Raw genomic sequence first — 21131 nt, forward strand, 5'->3', positions numbered from 1 at the left:
ACCATCAATTGATTTACATGGACCTTAAACAAGTTGAAAAACTTATTCAGGTGTTACCATTTAGTGGTCAATTGTACGGAATATGTACTGTACTGTGCAATCTACTAATAAACATTTCAATCAATCAATCAAACGCCAAGACCCGCCTTATATTGCTTCTGATTGGTTTATAATGTGTGGTGCCTTCTGTGTTTGGCTAGATTTAGGCACAAGAATATATGAATTGGTCTGGGATTGGTTGTTTCAGTAGGCAATCAAGAGTTACTTGAACTAAAGCAAGCCGCGAGGAGAAAAAGTTTATCACTATGAAAAAAAAATGTATATATATATATATAGCGTAGTGAATAAGGAAATATAATTGTGACAAATGTCAAGTGCAGCATGAGAATGGGTTAATTTGTGTGAGGCTTGGCAGCTCTGTTCAACAAAAAAAAAATACATATTTTAGAATAAAAAATATTATCCAAAATACAAATTTATGTTACAGGTTTGATTCCTCTTTTGAGTAACAGGAATGAGTTGTTAGCATAGAATTAGAAAATTCCACAGCCACATAGCATTTATGCTAATTGCATGTTGACACAAGTATATTACAGTAAACAAATATAATATTTTATAAAACAATTGTCCTCAAAAGTAATTGAGGTAACAGGTTTGTGGTTTGATGACTCTTTTGAGTAACAGGAGGGAGTTGCATAGGATTGGAAAATACTGGCTAATAGCATGTTGACACTGAGCACATTACAGTGAACAAAAACCAAAAATAAGAAAGCAAATGTGAAAAAACTAATTTAGATAACATGTTTGTGGGCAAACAAATGATGCAGTGTTGATATAATGTTCATGGTTCATAATGGTGACCCTCGTTCTGTCTGCAGGTCTGATCACCAGCAGTCAGACCATGGCATACGCCATCAGTAAATTCATCAGCGGTGTGTTGTCGGACCAGATTAGTGCCCGCTGGCTTTTCTCCATTGGCCTCTTTGTGGTGGGAGGCATCAACGTGGTTTTCTCCTGGTCTTCTACTGTGAATATGTTCGCTGTGCTGTGGTTCGTTAACGGGCTGGGACAAGGCTGCGGCTGGCCGCCATGTGGGAAGGTCCTACGTAAGGTAATCCGATGATTGTGTCTTGCACAGAATTTCCTCAACTGTTCTTGCCATGTCTGTAACTATCCACACAGCAACACTGCATGATCCGTGTAATTGCGAGTCATCCAGAGAATGTTCATTGGGTGCAATACTAACACTTGCTGCCAGACACTGTTGATTTCAGGCCACATGAGATGCTAGACTGTAAGATATGAGACTGAGGGTTCAGTGGTGTTAGAACACACAGTTTTTACCCTCATACAAAAATATGAACAGTCCATTATTTTGATGGTAGGTTAGTATTATTTGTAAGCAAGCCCAATATACTCTTTCTTACCGATATGCATATTGCCCAACACTTCATTTCCGATACTTGGGACCGAGGGTCATTGACTGCTGTTATTTCTTCCAATTATCAATTATCTCACCAAGTTGTCCAGTCCAGTCTTGTGCAGGTCTACAATTGTGTCTCTAAGGTCCTTTGACAGCTCTTTGGTCTTGTCTGTTGCGGTGGAGAGGTTTAAATATTTTAGAAGGCTGACATTTGTAGGACAGGTATACAAGTTTATTTGGTTTTGTGATGCAACTAGTACTTCGTAAGACTTGCATTGTCAAACAGCGCCGCCCACAAAACAGCACAATTTTAACATTACATGCCTTTTAGAAAGAAAACTGACTTTTAGATGAGAAATATCATATGAAAAACAATACAATAGAATGTAGTAAAAACAAGTACAGTAGTTTTATGAAGTAATAATGTACAACATTTATCTCTGAGAGTAGAATTCTATGGTATGTCCTACCAACTGCTTCGCCGTCAAACACGCCATCAGAAGCTTTTCAATATTTTCATGGATAAATATCCGCAGCTTGAGTATTCTTTTAATGTCTCTGGCCGGCGTAATCGACTCGTTTTGCTTCAATAGGGTGCAGATTAGCCGTGCTACACTCCAACTGCTTAGCTAAGTTAGTTAGTTGAACGCCTGGTCATGTTTTCCATGATTTGTTTCTTTAATACAATGAATATCATCCACCTATTCTCTGCACTGTCCTTCACACTCATTTTCTTCCTTCCCATGATTGGACAAACAAAGTTAGATCGATCTCTAGCAATAAGCTAATAAAATGGCTGTTTTGGTCAGACTGCGACAATGGGGGAGGCTCATAAAGCGAATTTTTGCTTGTAAACAAAGGCATAACAATTAGCAGAGAGACTGCTCGTATCCTGAAAAACTTGTAAGCTGGAGCACTTGTATTGAATGAAGGTACTATTTTACTTTCTTAAAGGAACAGGACTTAATGTGTGTTTCATTGACTCAAAATTGCTATGTTAAGGTTAGAATTCTTGCTGGTTGCTAGGGTTTTAAATACTTATTTATGTCAAACGTAAATTATTTTTTAAACTACCTTTAAGGTTATTTTGTTTTTTTCATTTTGTCTCTGTTATGATAAACGTGCCCTTAAAACGATGGGCTTTTCTATCTTTGTGAGGAGGTTATGTACAATACCAACTGAGGATCATATACTGTACTAATAATCGGAGACGCCGTGAGAGTAAGACGCTATACTGAATGTAGCAGTGTTCAAAAGGCGGGGAATAAATAGGCTTTGGCATGTCTTCAGCATGTCGAAGAGGATCAGATTACAGGAGGTTCTATTTGTAGAACATCCTTAGTAGATCTCTACTTTAACAACCTTGGACAACACTAAGTTTTTTTTTTCTGCAAGAGAAACAATCTTTTATTAGATCACGTCTCAAAGTGCAACCTTTGCCACAATGCTTGAGCAGCTGCTCTTCTGCAGAGTTAACAACTTTATCACCATGTTCAGTGTGACAGATAAGGCTGATAATCAATAGAACTGGGGCCGGCCAGTGGCACAAACACTCTATAGGGGGGCACATAATCATTGCCTGGGCTTTTGTAAAGATTTGGTGATGTGTTCATTTAATTTCAATCTGTCAGTTATAAAATATGAATGTCAGAAAAGTTAGCATAATTGTGCTGTGAAAGTTCAATAGTAATGTTGTTTGAATCAAATTAGGAATGTGTAACACAACCTAAAATGCTTTGCAAAAAATGCAAAATGGTTCATTCCTTCTGGGAGCGGCAAACCCAGCATACAACAATTCACAGTTCACTCAACACAGATGCCATAACATCATCAAAGCTCACTTTTATACATTCACATACAGTGCCAACATTTGGGAACCAGGATGAAATGGTAGTAGAAAGATAAAAATATAATAGATCCAACATAGTTATATTTAAGTTTCACTTTTGCTTCTCATAGCACATTACTGTGTGCTATGAGAAGCACACATAATGTGTGCTTCTTTAACTTTAATCAAGGACCCTTGATTAAAGTTAGAAACATAATGTCTCTAGTTTTTAAACACAGGGGAGGCTTAACTCCCAGTAGATGCACTAATAATACTAATTATGATAATTATGTATTATTATTCACTGATCATCATTTTACAGTTCATGAATCAGCTAACCTCTACCTGAAGTAAAGGGAAACTTGAATTACCGGTATTTATAATCATAGTGAATAGGTTTATTTGCTCTATTGATTATAACTTTATAAACAAGGTTTGTCAATAAAAGCCTGAAAGGTAGCAGAACTTGTCAGGTACAAACAATATGTAGGGTGGTGATGTTAGGGTCCCCTGATAATAAATAAGTAATATTAAAGACCACAATGGGGCTACAATTTAAACACAACCTTATCTAAGGCTACACACACCCTCGGGATACAACCATACAAACACAAAGAGTGCCTGTGATCAGCTTCTTAATTTGGTAATTTGCTAACTTTTACCATGTGATTGTTGTCAAATTAATAGTCCAAGTTGTGTGCCTATTTGTTTCTCTAGTGGTTCGAGCCGTCCCAGTTTGGAACATGGTGGTCTGTGCTGTCCTGCAGCATGAACATGGCGGGAAGTCTAGGTCCGATATTGGTCACCGTACTCCTCCACTACTATGACTGGAGGACCATCCTAACAATGTCAGGCATCTTCTGTGCTGCCTTCTCGCTTGTGACCCTGTTGTTGGTGAAGAATGAACCAAAGGATGTGGGCCTTCCCAGTCTTGTGGTAGCGGCCAAGAAGGGAGCAAAGCGAGGTAATTAACGACAATACTGTATATTGAGGGATAGATGGATGGCTACATCATTAATAGATAACTGAAATCCTAAATTATGAATTAAAACCACTTTAAAATCAAATGGAAAGGATATACCTTATCCGTGTATTGAAGTACAATGGTACCTAGTTTTTCGTACAGTATAAAATTGTTATTATGAAGGAACATTTTCTCCCGGTTTCCATGTACCGTCTTGGTTATAGGACAGCCACACATTGCGCCTAACAAACTGGCTTTCTTGCGTATCATTCGGCTGAATCAAGTTTCCAAACAAATAATCCCACGTTCTGGTGACTCCCTCTCTGTGCTTTTTTTAATTAAAGGGGACTTATGACAACACCCAAATGCATGAACCTGATGATCTGACACTTTGGCATTGTTTAACACGAGTATGCAACATTGTAACAGCATGTATGAATCAGAAAAGACGAAACTCATCATAGGTCTTCTTTAAATACGACTGCAGAAAACACCACCATGGGGCTGCAGAAAGTGCTAGCACTTTGATAAAGAAGGTGAGAAACACTAGGGCTGCACAATTATGGGCAAAATGATAACCACAATTATATTTAACAACAATGAATTCAAGATTATTCATTTTGTTGGCCAACAAGTATTAGGTATTAGGGTTGTACGGTATACCGGTATTAGTATAGTACCGCGATACTAATGAATCATATGCGGTACTATACCGCCTCTGAAAAGTACCGGTCAATAATAGTTCATTAAAGCTATGCTAAGCTAGCTCATTTCCTAAAAGCTTATTTTTTGTCATTAAAGCTCATTTTAAAGCCATTAAACCATTGTATTACTTTAATGGAGTGTCAAGTGTTATCATTCAACTGTTCTTACAATATATATTCAATCAAGTCTTATACAATTACCAGGACATGCTACAAAACATTTTGGAGTTGTTGTCCTGTGTTTCCCATATTATTGCTTCCCCAAGATGGCCGTGTGTCAGTAAGCTAACTCATTTCCAAAGGCGTATTTTCTGCCATTAAAGCTCATTTTAAAGCCATTAACCCATTGTAATGCTTCATTGTGTCAAGTGTTATCATTCAACTGTTTTTACTATAGTTCTTCAGTTAATTACTATAAAACAAGCTTAAAATTGATATGGAAAGCCTGACGTGAGGTATTTGTCACAATAGCAAAAATGCTGGTAGGACATTGAATAAATGTTGCTTTTTCAATGAATAAGATGATCTTAGTACTTTTCAAGGTACATTTATCGGTTCATGTGTGTTCTTTACCAGGCATCAGTGAAAGCACCCTGAGTGAGTTCCTTCTCTCGCCGTTTCTTTGGGTGCTGTCTCTGGGCTACCTGGTGGTGTTTGGGGTGAAGACAGCTGCAACTGACTGGGGGCAGCTGTTCCTCATGCAGGAGAAAGGCCAGACTGCTCTAATGGGTATGAGTTTGTGTCATTTTATGATTTATTTGACGCATTTGCAGCGGATAAGGGTGCTAACTTGTGCTTGCTCACAGGCAGTACGTACATGAGTGCCTTGGAGGTGGGAGGATTCCTTGGCAGCCTTGCTTCAGGCTTTATCTCTGACAGAGCTGTTGCGCGCGTAAGTAGCAGACACATTTTTCAGGTGGAAACAATGTTTTTGTTTTGCATTACTCTTATCACAAACATGCTCTCTGACGTACCCCAGTGTGGCCTGGGCACACATGGCAACCCCCGCCATGGCTTGCTGATTGTAATGATGGCTGGTATGTACATCTCAATGTACCTCTTCAGGGTCACCATCACGCCTGAAATCCCAAAGGTAACTGCAAAAAATACTACAGTGGTACCTCAATTTAAGAGCGCCCCAAATGTAGTGTTTTGAGATAAGAGCTGTGCCTCAGCTAAGTTGCTAACAAAAAAATTTGTTACAAGCATCCCCGCCATTAGTTGCTGTAGCAAATGTTACAGTCAACCCAATAAGGTTTGACCAAAACATCTGGTCAGAATCGGTAGCATGAGCTAAAAGCTAGAAATGGGCATAACTTTCTTTTTCCAACCATTGTAAAAAAAAAAGAAAAAAAAAGTGAAAGTGAAGGACCAGAGTCTTAAAAAGTCTTAGAAAAATCTTAAATCCAACAATTTCAATTTAATGTCTTACAATGTCTAAAAAGGTCTTAAATACAAATTTGAAGGGTCTTAAAAAAAATCTATTAACGTTACTTTTATTTAAAACATGCAAAAACTTCAGTCTTGCTTTTAAATATTTAGATTCTTGAGGATGCTATTACGTAACTACAAAACGGAACTCAAGTAGGCTACTTGTGCTGCCCGGTCAAAATTTCTCACGCACCACCAGCTAGTGTGTGCTTAGCATAGCAGCGTAGAAAACCTAACGAAAGCCCACAGCAAAGCCAAATTACTTGCATAAAATGGGTAAGTGCAAGTTCAACGATTTGTGGTTCCAGAACGATCAATTTAATAACATATGCTTGAAGCCAGTGGATGGAAACGTATAAAGTGTGGCGCCATCGAGGAGGGAAGTGTTTGTAAACAGTGAACGGTGAAAGTGAATACAATGTTAATGTAAAAGACTAAACTCTGGGATAAGTCTGTGTCAAAAGATGCTGAAACGCCACAAACACTTACACTACTATACAAAGATAAACGTAACCCCCCCCCAAAGGAGTGTTATGTGGGTAAAGTGGTGCCATTTGTCTAAGGAGCTCAAAATAAGATGTTTACTATTGAAATCATACTATTACATGCAGTAAGCACACATTAATTTATTTGTCATGTTCTCACAGCAATGAAACTATTAAAAAAGCATAATTATCGTATTATTTCCTGTTTATTCTAATAATTTCAGGTCAGCTTGTCATGCATAATCTTTTCTCCAAGTTTATACAGCAACGTAAATTAAAAGCTATAAATGTTGTCTGTTTAGTGTTTAGTTTATGGTAGGGTGAGAAAAGCAAAGAAGATTTGCGAATGTCATCTGGTAATGCTTAAATAAAAACGAGTCCTTAACTGTTAGCAATATGTTTTCAGAAAGTCACAAAAACAGGTTAAAATGTATTTATACATAACCTATACAAAATGAGCTGAGCAAATTTGAATGTTATCCATATTATTCACATCCAAATTCTGTTGGAGGCATACAAGCCATAATTGCCTTCTTTCTTTTTAGATAATCGCTCTGCACACTCTTGTTTTTCACAACTTTATGCAGATACAGGAGTAGTATTGTTGATGTTTTTATCCGTTTGCTCAGTTCTGACAGTTGCAAAAAACACTGCAAAAGTTAACTATTTAGTTTTAGCAGAGATGCTAACAGCCCCTTTCAGAGACAATATATTGTTGTAGTTTTCTCTGCCGTTGCTGACATTCTGGTTGTTACATGAAAACACTTGATATGAAGCACACTGCACATTTTGCAAGAAAACACTTCTATGGCAAATCTGAAAAATGGCTGTTCTGATGTTTGCTAATATGTAATTTTTTAATTAGTTTACAATAGAGAGGTTTCTGGAGTTTTTAGTTAGTTTAACCATTTTGTTTTCCAATGTGAAAGAGCAGTGAATGAATTAATCTACTTAAAATTCATTCTGGTCTTCTGATTTTCCTCTATGTGTGTGTACTTTTTTGTCCGTATGGATGTGAAATGGTCTAAAATTATATTCATTATGGTCTTAGAAAAAGTCTTAATTTGACTTGTTCAAACCCGCAGAGACCCTGAGAACAAAGAGTGGATGATATTTATTGAATCAAAAAAACTAATCAACAAGAACATGACAAAGCGTGTAGTCGAGGTGGTGCGTAGTCTGCACCATACTGGAACAGAATGTGTCGATAACGCCAGGAAAGAAACGTTAAATAATATCTAAACAGCAGACATTTATCAATGAAAATATGGAGAAGCTGCTGATGGTGTGTTTGACAGAGAAGCAGCTTAAACGGAGATACTGTAAAAGTTCACTCTCCAAGGTAAATACTTGACATTATTATTACATTACTACTGTACTTGTTTGTAGTTCATACTATTGTTTTGTCTTTATACAATATTTCTTATCTTAAAGTTTTATCTTGAAAAGGCACGTTACATGTTAAAGTTGTGCTGTTTTGGGGGGGCAAGCACCAATTAAATTAACTAATGTTGATTGTTTGGAGTTAAGAGCTCTTTCACTGGCAATGTGAAGGAAAATAATGGACGACAGGAGGGGACAGCTACTGGCTTGCCACAAATACATTTGAGCCACCATGATAGATTTGGTGCTACCTTTGGTATGCGTTGTAACTCTGCTTCTTAACACAATAATGTGCACCTGCTCTGCCAGAGCATAAGAACATTTAACAGAAAGGATCAGTGTTGCTAACTTTGCTAATTTGTTGTTATATTTAGCGTTTATTCAGACCTCTCTAGATACTAGGGGTGTAACGGTAAATGTTGTAGTTTTTCTGACTTTTTTTGGTACAGAGACTTCTGTTCAAAACAAACATACCAAATTTCCACGCAGTACTTATTAAAAGTGAAAAATCGGAAGTGTTTCTTGCGTCATACATTTACTCTGTAAGCAAATACAAGCTGTGACGAAAGGCAAAGTATTTGCAGCAGTAGCAGATATCCAGACATGCAAGGCGCCTCCACCACCTCCATGAATGGTGAGGTGTGAAAGTGTGCATAAGACCTCCACAAGCATACAGCTTAGTGATCATGCTACGAAGACCGAGCCAGCAGACACTCTTACGTCGTTTGCTAACACTTCACCTTCCCAGTATAATACATAAACTAGATTCCATTGCCGCCCCTCGTTTATCAAGGTCATTATTAATACATCTAATATTTTCATAATTAGAGCATTAAAAACTGTTAACGACCTTCTAAACATGTATTTTTAACATTATATGGGCTTTCTAAATGTTAACACCCATATAGTCACCTTTACAAATTTCATAGCCTTAAGTCTGTTCTAATGTTAAATATAATTCTAATTACAATACTCACTGTTAGCCCTGAGGTTCCTCCAAGCGTCATTGCTATGGTTGTCACCCGGCAACTACAACACAGGCACACCTTGAAAATACTTTATCACATCATGGGTAATTCGTCGACAAACCCCGTTTCCATATGAGTTGGGAAATTGTGTTAGATGTAAATATGAAGGGTGTAACGACCTGGTCGCATCGTGATGCGGATGTGGTTCTCCCAAGGATGCAGACGGCTTCGGACACAGCTTGCAGGTAGGAAAATTATTTATTTTAAATATAAATCATATGGTGAATAACAAAAAGACATGCACGTAGCACAAAAGGCAAAACAAAAGGACTAGCGTGGGAGCTAGCAGGAAAAAATAGCATAGCATGAAATCTAAGTAGTCGTTATCAGTTGTATGGGAACAAACTAGGAAGCCAGACCGAGTGAGGCCAGAGCAAAGACTAAATAGCCCTCTGATTAGTGCCCGGGCAACAGGTGCGCGTCCCGAACACTAACCAGAGGCAGGTGAATGTAATCGGTTGACATGGCAACTGAAAACAAACAAAACTCAAGGTGCTGAAAATACATGTGACTCAAACATAAACAAACTATGATCCGGGCAGCGGATCGTAACAGTACCCCCCCCTTAAAAGGACAGATTCCAGATGTCCCTTGACACGAAAAAAAACTAGAACCCAAAAAACAAGAAACAGTTCAAGAGTCCAGGGAGGGCGGAGGGAGGATTTGGTGGTGGGTCGCCATGCCACGTGTCCCCGAATCCACCGGGGAAGAGTCAGGTGGCGGCGGCGAGTGGAACGCCGCTGCCGCAGGCGAGGCGGGCGACCACGGAAAGGCCACATTCGTGGCTGCCGAGAAGGTGGGCGTGAGTGGCGCCAGAAGTTCAGCAGCCGGAGAGTTCCAAGTCTATGTCTCGGGTGTCGCTGCTGTTTGCGCCACTGGCGTCCATACACAAACCTCTGAGAGCGCCGCTTGCGCAGCCAGACCACTCGAGGTCGCTGAGACGACGATGAGGGCGAGGAAGGTGGCGGCGTCCTGGAAAAGCCCACCGGAGACGAGGAGAGAGCAGACGTCGCCGTGGAAGCAGGAGGAGTCGTCGTCGCCGTGGAAGCAGGAGGAGTCGTCGTCGCCGTGGAAGCAGGAGGAGTCGTCGTCGCCGTGGAGGCAGGAGGAGTCGTCGTCGCCGTGGAGGCAGGAGGAGTCGTCGTCGCCGTGGAGGCAGGAGGAGTCGCCGTGGAGGCAGGAGGAGTTGTCGTCGCCGTGGAGGCAGGAGGAGTTGTCGTCGCCGTGGAGGCAGGAGGAGTTGTCGTCGCCGTAGAGGCAGGAGGAGACGTCGTCGTCGTGGAGGCAGGAGGAGACGTCGTCGTCGTGGAGGCAGGAGGAGACGTCGTCGTCGTGGAGGCAGGAGGAGACGTCGTCATCGCGGCCGCTGGTGCAGGTTCTGGTGCAAGTCTTGGAGCCGCGACTCGTGCTAGCCTCGGAGCAGGGACAGGGGTTGGTCTTGGAGCCGGTGCGGGAACCAGCCGTGGAGCCGGCGCTGGTGTGGGAACCAGCCGTGGAGCCGGCGCTGGTGTGGGAACCAGCCGTGGAGCCGGCGCTGGTGTGGGAACCAGCCGTGGAGCCGGCGCTGGTGTGGGAACCAGCCGGCGCTGGTGTGGGAACCAGCCTTGGAGCCGGCGCTGGTGTGGGAACCAGCCTTGGAGCCGGCGCTGGTGTGAGAACCAGCCGAGGAACTTGGCATGGTGGAGCTTGGCGTGGTGGAGGTACAGGAGACGAAGCTTGGTGTGTCAGCCGAGGTGCAGGAACAGGTGCTAGCCGAGGTGCAGCTGGAAGTGGCCTAGCTGGCGGTTGTGGCTTAGCAGGCCAAAGGACTGGTGGCGGTGGCCGTGCAGGAGGTTGCGGCTTAGCATGCCGAAAGACTGGTGGCGTTGGCCGTGCAGGAGGTTGCGGCTTATCACGCTGAAAGACTGGTGGCGGTGGCCGTGCAGGAGGTTGCGGTTTAGCACGCCGAAAGACTGGTGGCGGTGGCCGTGCAGGAGGTTGCGGTTTAGCACGCCGGAAAACTGGTGGCGGTGGCCGTGCAGGGGGTTGCGGCTTAGCACGCCGAAAAACTGGTGGCGGTGGCCGTGCAGGAGGTTGCGGCTTAACACGCCGAAGTTGTGCCACCGCACTAGCACAGTTCCCAGTACTAGCCCCCCCCTCAAGACGCGGATACCAGACGCGCTCTTTGCGGTTTGGAACCGTCTTCAAGGGTGGGTGGAGGGAGGTATGGAGGGGGGTATACTCCTCCTCTTTAAATTGTCCAAATTGACTGTTAGTCTTCCCAATATCATGGGACTGTAGGGACGACCAGGAGGGAGAAAACAGAGGAGTGGGCGGAGCTTGAGCTATAGGGGGTGGGGCCAAAATAATTGGGGGCGGGGCTTGAAAATCAGAATGTGACTGACTAGACTTGAACTTAACAAAAATGTCCTGATAATGTTTTATCTTAGAATACAAGTTATTTGGAATTGGCTGACAGAAAGAAGCAGATGATGGAAAAAAAAATTCTTGCTCAATGACGTCATCGGGAGTGGGCGGAGTTACCTCTTCGGGGGGCGCCAATGGTCATTGTTGGAAATGTCCATGTGACTGACAGCCCAATCGGAGAAATGTTTGGCGAAGTGGTCGATTGGGTTGCCAAACGTCTGAGGATGGGGAGCTTGAGCTGCATGTAGCTTGCTTCGGTCCGGGGAGGAGTTTGCAGGAGCGGCGCGTCTTGGCGGCGAGGGAAAGACCTTCTGGCCGGCTTCCGTCTTTGACGGCGCGCACGGTACTGCTGTGTAGCGCCGATGTCTTCCGACCAGAGGGAGTCGATGGGGATAAGAGAGCCTCCAGCTCCCCACATGAGATTCGACCTCTCCTCCGTCGAATAGCGAAGCGTCTCGGCTTCCATCGCTCGCAACACCATGAGCGTACCTTCGTCCCACTCCTCGTTAGCCGGTGCGGGAGAATTGTCTTCTGCTGGCTTCCTACTGAAACGACGTGGTCGCATAGTGATGCGGGTGTGGTTCTCCCAAGGATGCAGACGGCTTCGGACACAGCTTGCAGGTAGGAAAATGATTTATTTAAAATATAAATAATTCGATGAACAAACAAAAGACGTGCAAATAGCAAAAGGCAAAAACAAAAGGACTAGCGTGGGAGCTAGCAGGAAAAAATAGCATAGCATGAAATCTAAGTAGTCGTTATCAGTTGTATGGGAACAAACTAGGAAGCCAGACCGAGTGAGGCCAGGGCAAAGACTAAATAGCCCTCTGATTAGTGCCCGGGCAACAGGTGCGCATCCCGAACACTAACCAGAGGCAGGTGAATGTAATCGGTTGACATGGCAACTGAAAACAAACAAAACTCAAGGTGCTGAAAATACATGTGACTCAAACATAAACAAACTATGATCCGGGCAGCGGATCGTAACAAAGGGAATACAATGATTTGCAAATCATTTTCAACCCATATTCAGTTGAATATTCTACAAAGACAACATATTTGATGTTCAAACTGATAAACATTTTTTTTTTTGCAAATAATCATTAACTTTAGAATTTGATGCCAGCAACACGTGACAAAGAAGTTGGGAAAGGTGGCAATAAATACTGATAAAGTTGAGGAATGCTCATCAAACACTTATTTGGAACATCCCACAGGTGAACAGGCTAATTGGGAACAGGTGGGTGCCATGATTGGGTATAAAAGTAGATTCCATGAAATGCTCAGTCATTCACAAACAAGGATGGGGCGAGGGTCACCACTTTGTCATCAAATGCGTGAGCAAATTGTTGAACAGTTTAAGAAAAACCTTTCTCAACCAGCTATTGCAAGGAATTTAGGGATTTCACCATCTACGGTCCGTAATATCATCAAAGGGTTCAGAGAATCTGGAGAAATCACTGCACGTAAGCAGCTAAGCCCGTGACCTTCGATCCCTCAGGCTGTACTGCATCAACAAGCGACATTAGTGTGTAAAGGATATCACCACATGGGCTCAGGAACACTTCAGAAACCCACTGTCAGTAACTACAGTTGGTCGCTACATCTGTAAGTGCAAGTTAAAACTCTCTTATGCAAGGTGAAAACCGTTTATCAACAACATCCAGAAACGCTGTCGGCTTCGCTGGGCCTGAGCTCATCTAAGATGGACTGATACAAAGTGGAAAAGTGTTCTGTGGTCTGACGAGTCCACATTTCAAATTGTTTTTGGAAACTGTGGACATCGTGTCCTCCGGACCAAAGAGGAAAAGAAGATTGTTATAGGCGCAAAGTTGAAAAGCCAGCATCTGTGATGGTATGGGGGTGTATTAGTGCCCAAGACATGGGTAACTTACACATCTGTGAAGGCGCCATTAATGCTGAAAGGTACATACAGGTTTTGGAGCAACATTTGTTGCCATCCAAGCAATGTTACCATGGACGCCCCTGCTTATTTCAGCAAGACAATGCCAAGCCACGTGTTACATCAACGTGGCTTCATAGTAAAAGAGTGCGGGTACTAGACTGGCCTGCCTGTAGTCCAGACCTGTCTCCTATTAAAAATGTGTGGCGCATTATGAAGGCTAAAATACCACAACGGAGACCCCCGGACTGTTGAACAACTTAAGCTGTACATCAAGCAAGAATGGGAAAGAATTCCACCCGAGAAGCTTAAAAAATGTGTCTCCTTAGTTCCCAAACGTTTACTGAGTGTTGTTAAAAGGAAAGGCCATGTAACACAGTGGTGAACATGCCTTTTCCCAACTACTTTGGCACATGTTGCAGCCATGAAATTCTAAGTTAATTATTATTTGCCAAAAAAAATAAAGTTTATGAGTTTGAACATCAAATATCTTGTCTTTGTAGTGCATTCAATTGAATATGGGTTGTAAAGGATTTGCAAATCATTGTATTCCGTTTATATTTACATCTAACACAATTTCCCAACTCATATGGAAACGGGGTTTGTAATTTGGAACTGGGCTTCAAATGCTTAGGAGATGGGTGTAAATTGTTTTTCAAAAACCTGGTCGCTGCTAGAAATATTAGCTTTGTTGTTACTTGTCAGCATTCTGTCTTGTTGGCAATGCCTGTCCTGGGTTATCATTCCACATCGCTCATCCACATAGCTCACGCCAAAGATATGTGATTGATGTCGAGGATGAAGTGCATTGTGAATCTAGAGAGTTCATTTCCCCTTTGCCCGAACATGTTATTAGCTGATAACAGTCTCGGTTATCTGAAGTGCCGCGCCGAATGTCCAATGCTACGTCCCGCTGTTCTCTTTTTATGAAGTGCATCAAAAAGTTGTTCTGCCTAAAGTTAGTCAACACCGCCAAGATTTCCAACTTTTTGTTGTTAACATTGTTTACATTTGACCCATAAACGGAAGTCCTGCTTGGTGAATACCGTTATCAATTGCCACAATATAATATAAAATTATACAAATACTGCACTGTAATACATATAAGACATTAATAAAACATTTAATTTAGGCCAAAAACATGTAGAATGATTTTCTTTTTGTTTTTGTTAAACCTGCGATGTAGTGAAGCCGCAATATTTGAAGCGCGATGTAGCAAGGGACAACTGTAGTCTGTACATTTGGCCAAGACGGCATACAATAACCAAGGTAAGCTAGGGTGAACATTTTCATGGACAACAGAATCATGCGAAAAGTGGGTCGTACAAAAATAGAGGTACCGCCCTCTTGTTATTGGTATGAATGTGAGTATGAAAGGTTCTGTATATGTGACCTTAATGAGGACAAGCGGTACAGAAAATGAATGATAATGTAAAGTCATCAATACAGTGTGTAATTGGGGTGCCTGAAAAATGTATTCACATAGGAATTGCATTTCTTTTTTATTTGAACAATTCTGCATCAATTCAAATATTTCAATAACCTATATTTAAAAATATTTTTTAGGTCATCTCCTCGCTAACAGGTACAATACTGTACATCAGTAGCCAAAAGGAGATTTTCTAACCTGTAAGCTGTTTTTAACATGTTTTATTATATTCTGTATACCAAATAATATCGAAAATTGTGTCGAATCGAGAATAGATTCTGATTGAATTCTCACCCCAAAAATCGGAATTGTGAGTTGTAGTAAGATTGACGTCCCTTTTGTGTACTGTACCTGGGGGATGTAATGAAAAACAATATTAATGATATCGGCTGTAAAACTCCCGACGTTTAGTATTACTGTTTTAATTAAAACGATCGAAAAACTGTGATTGATAACTGCACTTTGATAAACTCACGGACTGACAAGCGCCAGCTCGCTAGAATGCTCACATGAAAACAAGAGACATGAACGTCTTTCCCCATGACATACCCCAATCTAAACTTATGAACCCATTGCTGTCTGAGCAACTAAGATATTCAATTGTGCACATTGAACCTACAAGCTGGGCTCTTTTGGAACGTAGTGATCGTTCTGTACTCCGAGCAATACGAGGCGGGGGTGTTTTTGCGGTACATTCAGGGACCGCTGAACAGAGTAGGACGCCACAATGCCCACCAGAAATAATAGATTATAATAATATACTTTATTTTTAAAGTGTTACAGTACAAACCAATATTTTAAACAAATAAAAGCTTTTCCATTAAAACAGATAAAATACTAAGACTAAAACACTACCAGGGAAGCATAAGAAACACAAAGTTAGTGGGTTTTCTAACTAGTGTATTTATTTTCGTTATTCAAAAAAATAACTTTGTTAAAAGATTTCAATGTGTATACTTATTTTTGAGCACTTTCAACAATACCACGACAATACTGATAAGTGTTATATAAAATGTTACATCCCTAGCTCTACCTAGTGTTGTGGTGTGTGTGTGTGTCTACCAAATATGGGCAACAATGTTGAGTACACAACCAACAGAATAACCTACATTGACGTCTTTTACTTCCCTCAGGAGGCTCCTCTTTGGGTCCAAGTCCTCCATCCTGTGTCTGTGCTCCTCGGTGTCTCTGAAAGAGAGGTAACTGTCAGGATTGCGCCTGTTTACCTCACCTGCTCTTGATTGGCGATCAGTGGACTCACCTGTCCCTGATCGCTAATCAAGAGGAATTATAGTCAAGTGTCACCTGCCTCTTGATGCTGTTTGATTGTAAAGAATGGTTTGTTAGCATTTCCCTGCTTCCTGTTGCTATAAATGTACTTTTACCTGCACGCCGTGTGCTGTGTACTGCATCTGAGCCTGACAGTTACATTTCTACTACCGTACTTATAGTACATACTCAATAACTTGTTTTCCTCATTACAGATCTGGATTCTCTTTCTCGGTGCCATGTTTGGATTTTCCTCCTACGGACCAATCGCTCTGTTCGGTGTGATTGCAAGCGAATGTGCGCCCCCCAACTTTTGCGGAACCTCCCACGCTATCGTAGCTCTGATGGCTAACGGTACGAGCATCTCCGAGCGCATTAGTAGCGTCTATGCCGCATTCATACCACTGACCCAGCTTTCTTTTTATTACAGTGGGGGCTTTTGTTGCCGGCCTTCCCTTTAGCACTGTAGCCAAACAACACAGCTGGGACATGGCGTTCTGGGTCGCCGAGGTCTTAATGGCTGTCACAACCGTTTTGTTCTTCCTGGTTCGCAACATGCGCACCAAGATGGGAAGAAGAGAGAAGATGGAATAAAGTACACTGTTAATGTTGTTACTCACGGTAACGGTGCTGCGTACATCATAATGCACATAAACGCCACATCAAATCTCCTAGTGCACATTGAACTCAGGGTTAATTTATTTAGTTGCTTAGAATGTGAAAACTAAGAATTTGACCGCCTGCTGATTTTGTAAGTTTACCCCCCCATACAAAAATATTTATTTACAAACGTACATACAGAAAGCAATACAAAATACATATAATTGATAAATACAATGGCTAAATGAACATTTAACATGGAAGATGTTACTTTCTTTATTGAATTTATTAGTGTTTGTCACCTTCTTTATCAAAATGCTGACATGGTGGCTTGTTTTGTAGTACTGAGACCGAATCACCGATGCGTGGGATTCTTTGTTTAGGCACATGATTCCGCAGAATGATAGGCAGTAATATATGTAGGTTCATTTTTGTCCTTAAAATACAATGTATAAAAATTCAGTGCAGACAAAAATGTTGCTTCAAAACGCAAGACCCACTTTTATGGAGGTTAATGTATGTATTTATTACCAAAGCTTCTTTTTTACACTGAATTTATGTAACTGAATTTTTTCGCGTTTTAATTTTGAGAACTGAATATTAAAACACTGCATTTTAACAAACTGAATGTTTAAACACATGCATTTGCTTACACATTTGTATTCTGTAAAATTGTCAGCATAATTTCATGTTAATTTATGGAGGTACATTTGTGTCTTTATTACAAAAGCTTTTTTTGACACTGATTTTATAAAACACAATTTTTTGCATATGAATTTTGTGAACGGATTTTTATTTGTATTTTTTTTTTACATCAAATGATGCTGACAATTTCACTCAATAAAAATTTGAGAGAAAAATTGTGTTTGAATATTCAGTTTGTTAAAATTCTGTGGAAAAAAATTTGGTGCAGAAATATTTATCGCTTCAAAACTCACTTCCGGCAAATGAAGACTGAAGCAATCGAGCTTGCCTTAGAACCAGCCAATAAGGTGTCACGTTTGAAGTCACATGACACAGGTCGAATATTTCTGAGCTGAAATTTTACACACTGAATTTTAAAACACAAATTTTGCTTACAAATTATAATCAATAGAATTGTCACATACCTGCCAACTTTTGAAATCAGAAAAACCTAGTAGCCAGGGTCCAGGGGCCGCAGGCCCCGGTAGGTCCAGGACAAAGTCCTGGTGGGGGGTTCAGGGGGGCTTCTCCCCCCGACGCAAAATGATTATTAGCATTCAGACAGGTTAAAATGTTGCTAAAACCATCACTTTTCTATCAGTCACAGTGACTTTTCAAAACAAAAATATTACAGCAAAAATCATATGGGTTGATTGACATGTTTATTCTGTAAACTAACTTCAATAGTTTGAAATTATTTTGACAGTTAATGCCAGTTATCCTGTCAACCTTTCACAAGACTTCAATTTGTTAATTTAAAGTATAAACAGTATAAACACTTTTTACAGTAAACAAATGGTAAAACAGTACTAAACAATTCCATTAAAAAAAAAATTGGTGTCATTATTAACTTTCTGTCCAAGCTTGTATAATCTACTGCCTTGTTCAATTGTAAAAAATATTCTGTGCCTAAAATTCACATTTCTATCACAATTATCATACTGTAAACATGGTAAGCTAACTTCATTAAAATTAATAGTCCTGTCAATAGCATGGAATTACAATTCAAATGTAGTTTTTTTGTAAGCCTTTCAAAAGAATTCAAAATATGAAAAATTAATGAAAATTAATTTAAGCCATCAGACACTTGAAAAGTGGCACATCACATCTCTAATGTAATCATTTTAACTTTTCAACAGAAATAGCACTGCAAAAATATTAAGGACATACTTCTGTATTTTGGTAGTTATGCTGTCAACATTTAACAAGATTTCTTCAACTTGGACTTGAAAGCATAAATAGTATAAACACTTTTAACAGTATAACAGTACTAAACAATTCCAATAGATAACATTAGTGTCATTACCTTTTTGTGGCTAAAATCCGAAAAACGTTGAAAGTTTTCCACTTGTATCGCTAGCAACGGCATTAGACTTGTGTTCTTTTGTCCCAAGGTGGTCTTTTACATCGCTAATTCCTCCGTGTCCGATCGAAAAATCTTGTCTGCACAAGGTGCAATTCGCGTAGTTTTCACCCTTTTTGGAACGGATAATTATTCCCGGATAGGCTTTTGAATATTCTTCACGGAATGACTGCAGTTTTCTTTTCGGTTTAAGACTCGTTTGCAAATTTTCTCCGGCTGATTCCATGATCGTTCGCTCGTTTGGAAACAATGCCTCGTGCTTGGCAGCGGTGCTATAAATAACCTCGCGCATTTTTAAAAAATATTTTTTTTTAATTAATGAAAAACCGTATTTTTTATCACTGCAATCGTAACCCGGAATAGGTTGATGAAAACCGTACTAATTACGGGAAAACCGGAGTAGTTGGCAGGTATGTTGTCAGCATAATTTGACTTAAAAAAATCAGCGTACAAGATTCAAACACAAACAAATTCAGCTGCTAAAGTCAGTGTGCAATGTTTTGCCAAAAATGAAGTGCTAAAAATGAATCGTAAAAAAACTGAGGTGCCAAAGTCATTACTGTTTGATACCAATGTATCAAATATAGTTTTCAACATGTTCTTACTTCCTGTTCAACCACACAGGCACACAATATGATCTATTTTAATGCTTACGCCAATTTCTGATACTAGTATTTTAAATGCTAAAGGTGTATGCCAAAAACAAAGACATTGACTGCAGGTTAACCTTATTTTCCGTATTGAATGTGTACTGATGGGGTGTTTGTATTTTGGAATAGTTGTCTAAAATATATTTGCACATATTTGCTCATTATGATGACAAACATGCTCATTATTATTAAGGCATTCATCACACACTGTTGGCTGTATGGATTCAGATTTTTAAAAACATTGTTTTTTAAGAGATTGACTGTCAATTATGGCTATACTGTACTATTGTATGTACTATTGTAATACTACTGTTGTAGGATACAAAGGACATAATACTGGACATTTTTTAAAACCTGTGACTTTTGTCAATTATTAATGGGAATCCACTCAGTGCCTATTTAGCATTGATTTAAGGTCATGTAAGATTTATGTTTTAGTCCCAATAAAAATATCAATACAAAGTGCTTTTAAAATTTAAATTGTGTATTTTTGGACACAGAAGGGGCTATTGTCTTTGATTTAAAACTACCAATTGACATCAGTGCCTAACTATTGTGGTTGTGTGCTTATTCAAAATAATACCTAAAATAGCACCAATATTAAAAGACAATCTTATTGTTCCTTATTATCCACTACACTCGTTTCATCTTGTCTAGTAGTGGAAACACCACTCAAACACAAGCAGAAATAGACATATATACTACACATTGACAGAGTATCCATCTTTAAAGACTTAAGATGTAATATTTGACAGTATCATAGACCTTTAGATTTTTCCGTTCTCCGTGTTTCTCAAAAGCAAAAAGAAAAATGTACCTATTCATTCCGCCAAATTTATTTTTGGCATCCGTCTTTAAAGATGGATATCCCTCAGGTCTGCGACCCCTGGTAGCCTTGCTAACTTCCTGTTAGCCTGACGAGCATACAGTGCATCCGGAAAGTATTAAAGTGCTTCACTTTGACATTTTGGTATATTACAGCCTCATTCCAAAATTGAATAAATTCATTTTTGTCCTCAAAATTCTACAGTTCACTCTCCGTTAGCTTGACTATCTTTGTGTTTTTCTTCTTTTATTAGTATACATACTGTCAGAGTTTGTAGTTGACGAACCCCAAGATGCAGAGATGGCAGCAGGCTTGGTACAATAAAACATGTTTTTAATGTTCAAAAATAAGAAAATGAAAACACGAACCAGAAAACAGGAAGCAGGAACAGGAGTCAGGATCCAGGATCCAGGGAATAGCTTAACGACAGCATACAGCAAACAACGACACGACAGGTAGTAACGACAATGATCCAGCAATGACTGGAGGAGAAGGCAGGTTTAAATAGTAGCTGGCTGATTGACACCAGGTGTGGCCAGGTGCCAATCAGCCACAGCTGAGGGGAAGCAGCACTCAGGGAGACACTCAGGAAATGAAGACAAAATAAAAGCGCTGACAGGAAACTAAGACAAACAGAGAAAAAACTAAAACATAGTCAAACTGTCAGGGACAAGCCTGACAGTAGCCCCCCTTCCTATAACGGATACCAGACGTTCTAGGAACACCCCCCCCAAAAAACAGTCCAAAGTCACGGG

At 40.4% G+C, this 21131-nt stretch overlaps 1 protein-coding gene across 1 annotated transcript in view; it reads left to right on the top strand.

Annotated features, from left to right (window-relative positions):
* LOC133607328 (glucose-6-phosphate exchanger SLC37A4-like) overlaps positions 1-20577 on the top strand; it is a 32142-nt gene extending 11565 nt beyond the window's left edge. The window contains exons 3-10 of the mRNA XM_061961838.2: positions 879-1111; positions 3969-4215; positions 5496-5648; positions 5726-5811; positions 5899-6012; positions 16118-16183; positions 16469-16607; positions 16684-20577. Coding sequence (XP_061817822.1) covers positions 879-1111; positions 3969-4215; positions 5496-5648; positions 5726-5811; positions 5899-6012; positions 16118-16183; positions 16469-16607; positions 16684-16847 — 1202 coding nt within the window. The 3' untranslated portion in view covers positions 16848-20577. The remainder of the gene's footprint in view (positions 1-878; positions 1112-3968; positions 4216-5495; positions 5649-5725; positions 5812-5898; positions 6013-16117; positions 16184-16468; positions 16608-16683) is intronic.
* The last annotated feature ends 554 nt before the right edge of the window (positions 20578-21131 follow it).

Source organism: Nerophis lumbriciformis, linkage group LG09, assembly GCF_033978685.3.
Source record: "Nerophis lumbriciformis linkage group LG09, RoL_Nlum_v2.1, whole genome shotgun sequence".
NCBI classification, from domain to species: Eukaryota; Metazoa; Chordata; class Actinopteri; order Syngnathiformes; family Syngnathidae; genus Nerophis; species Nerophis lumbriciformis.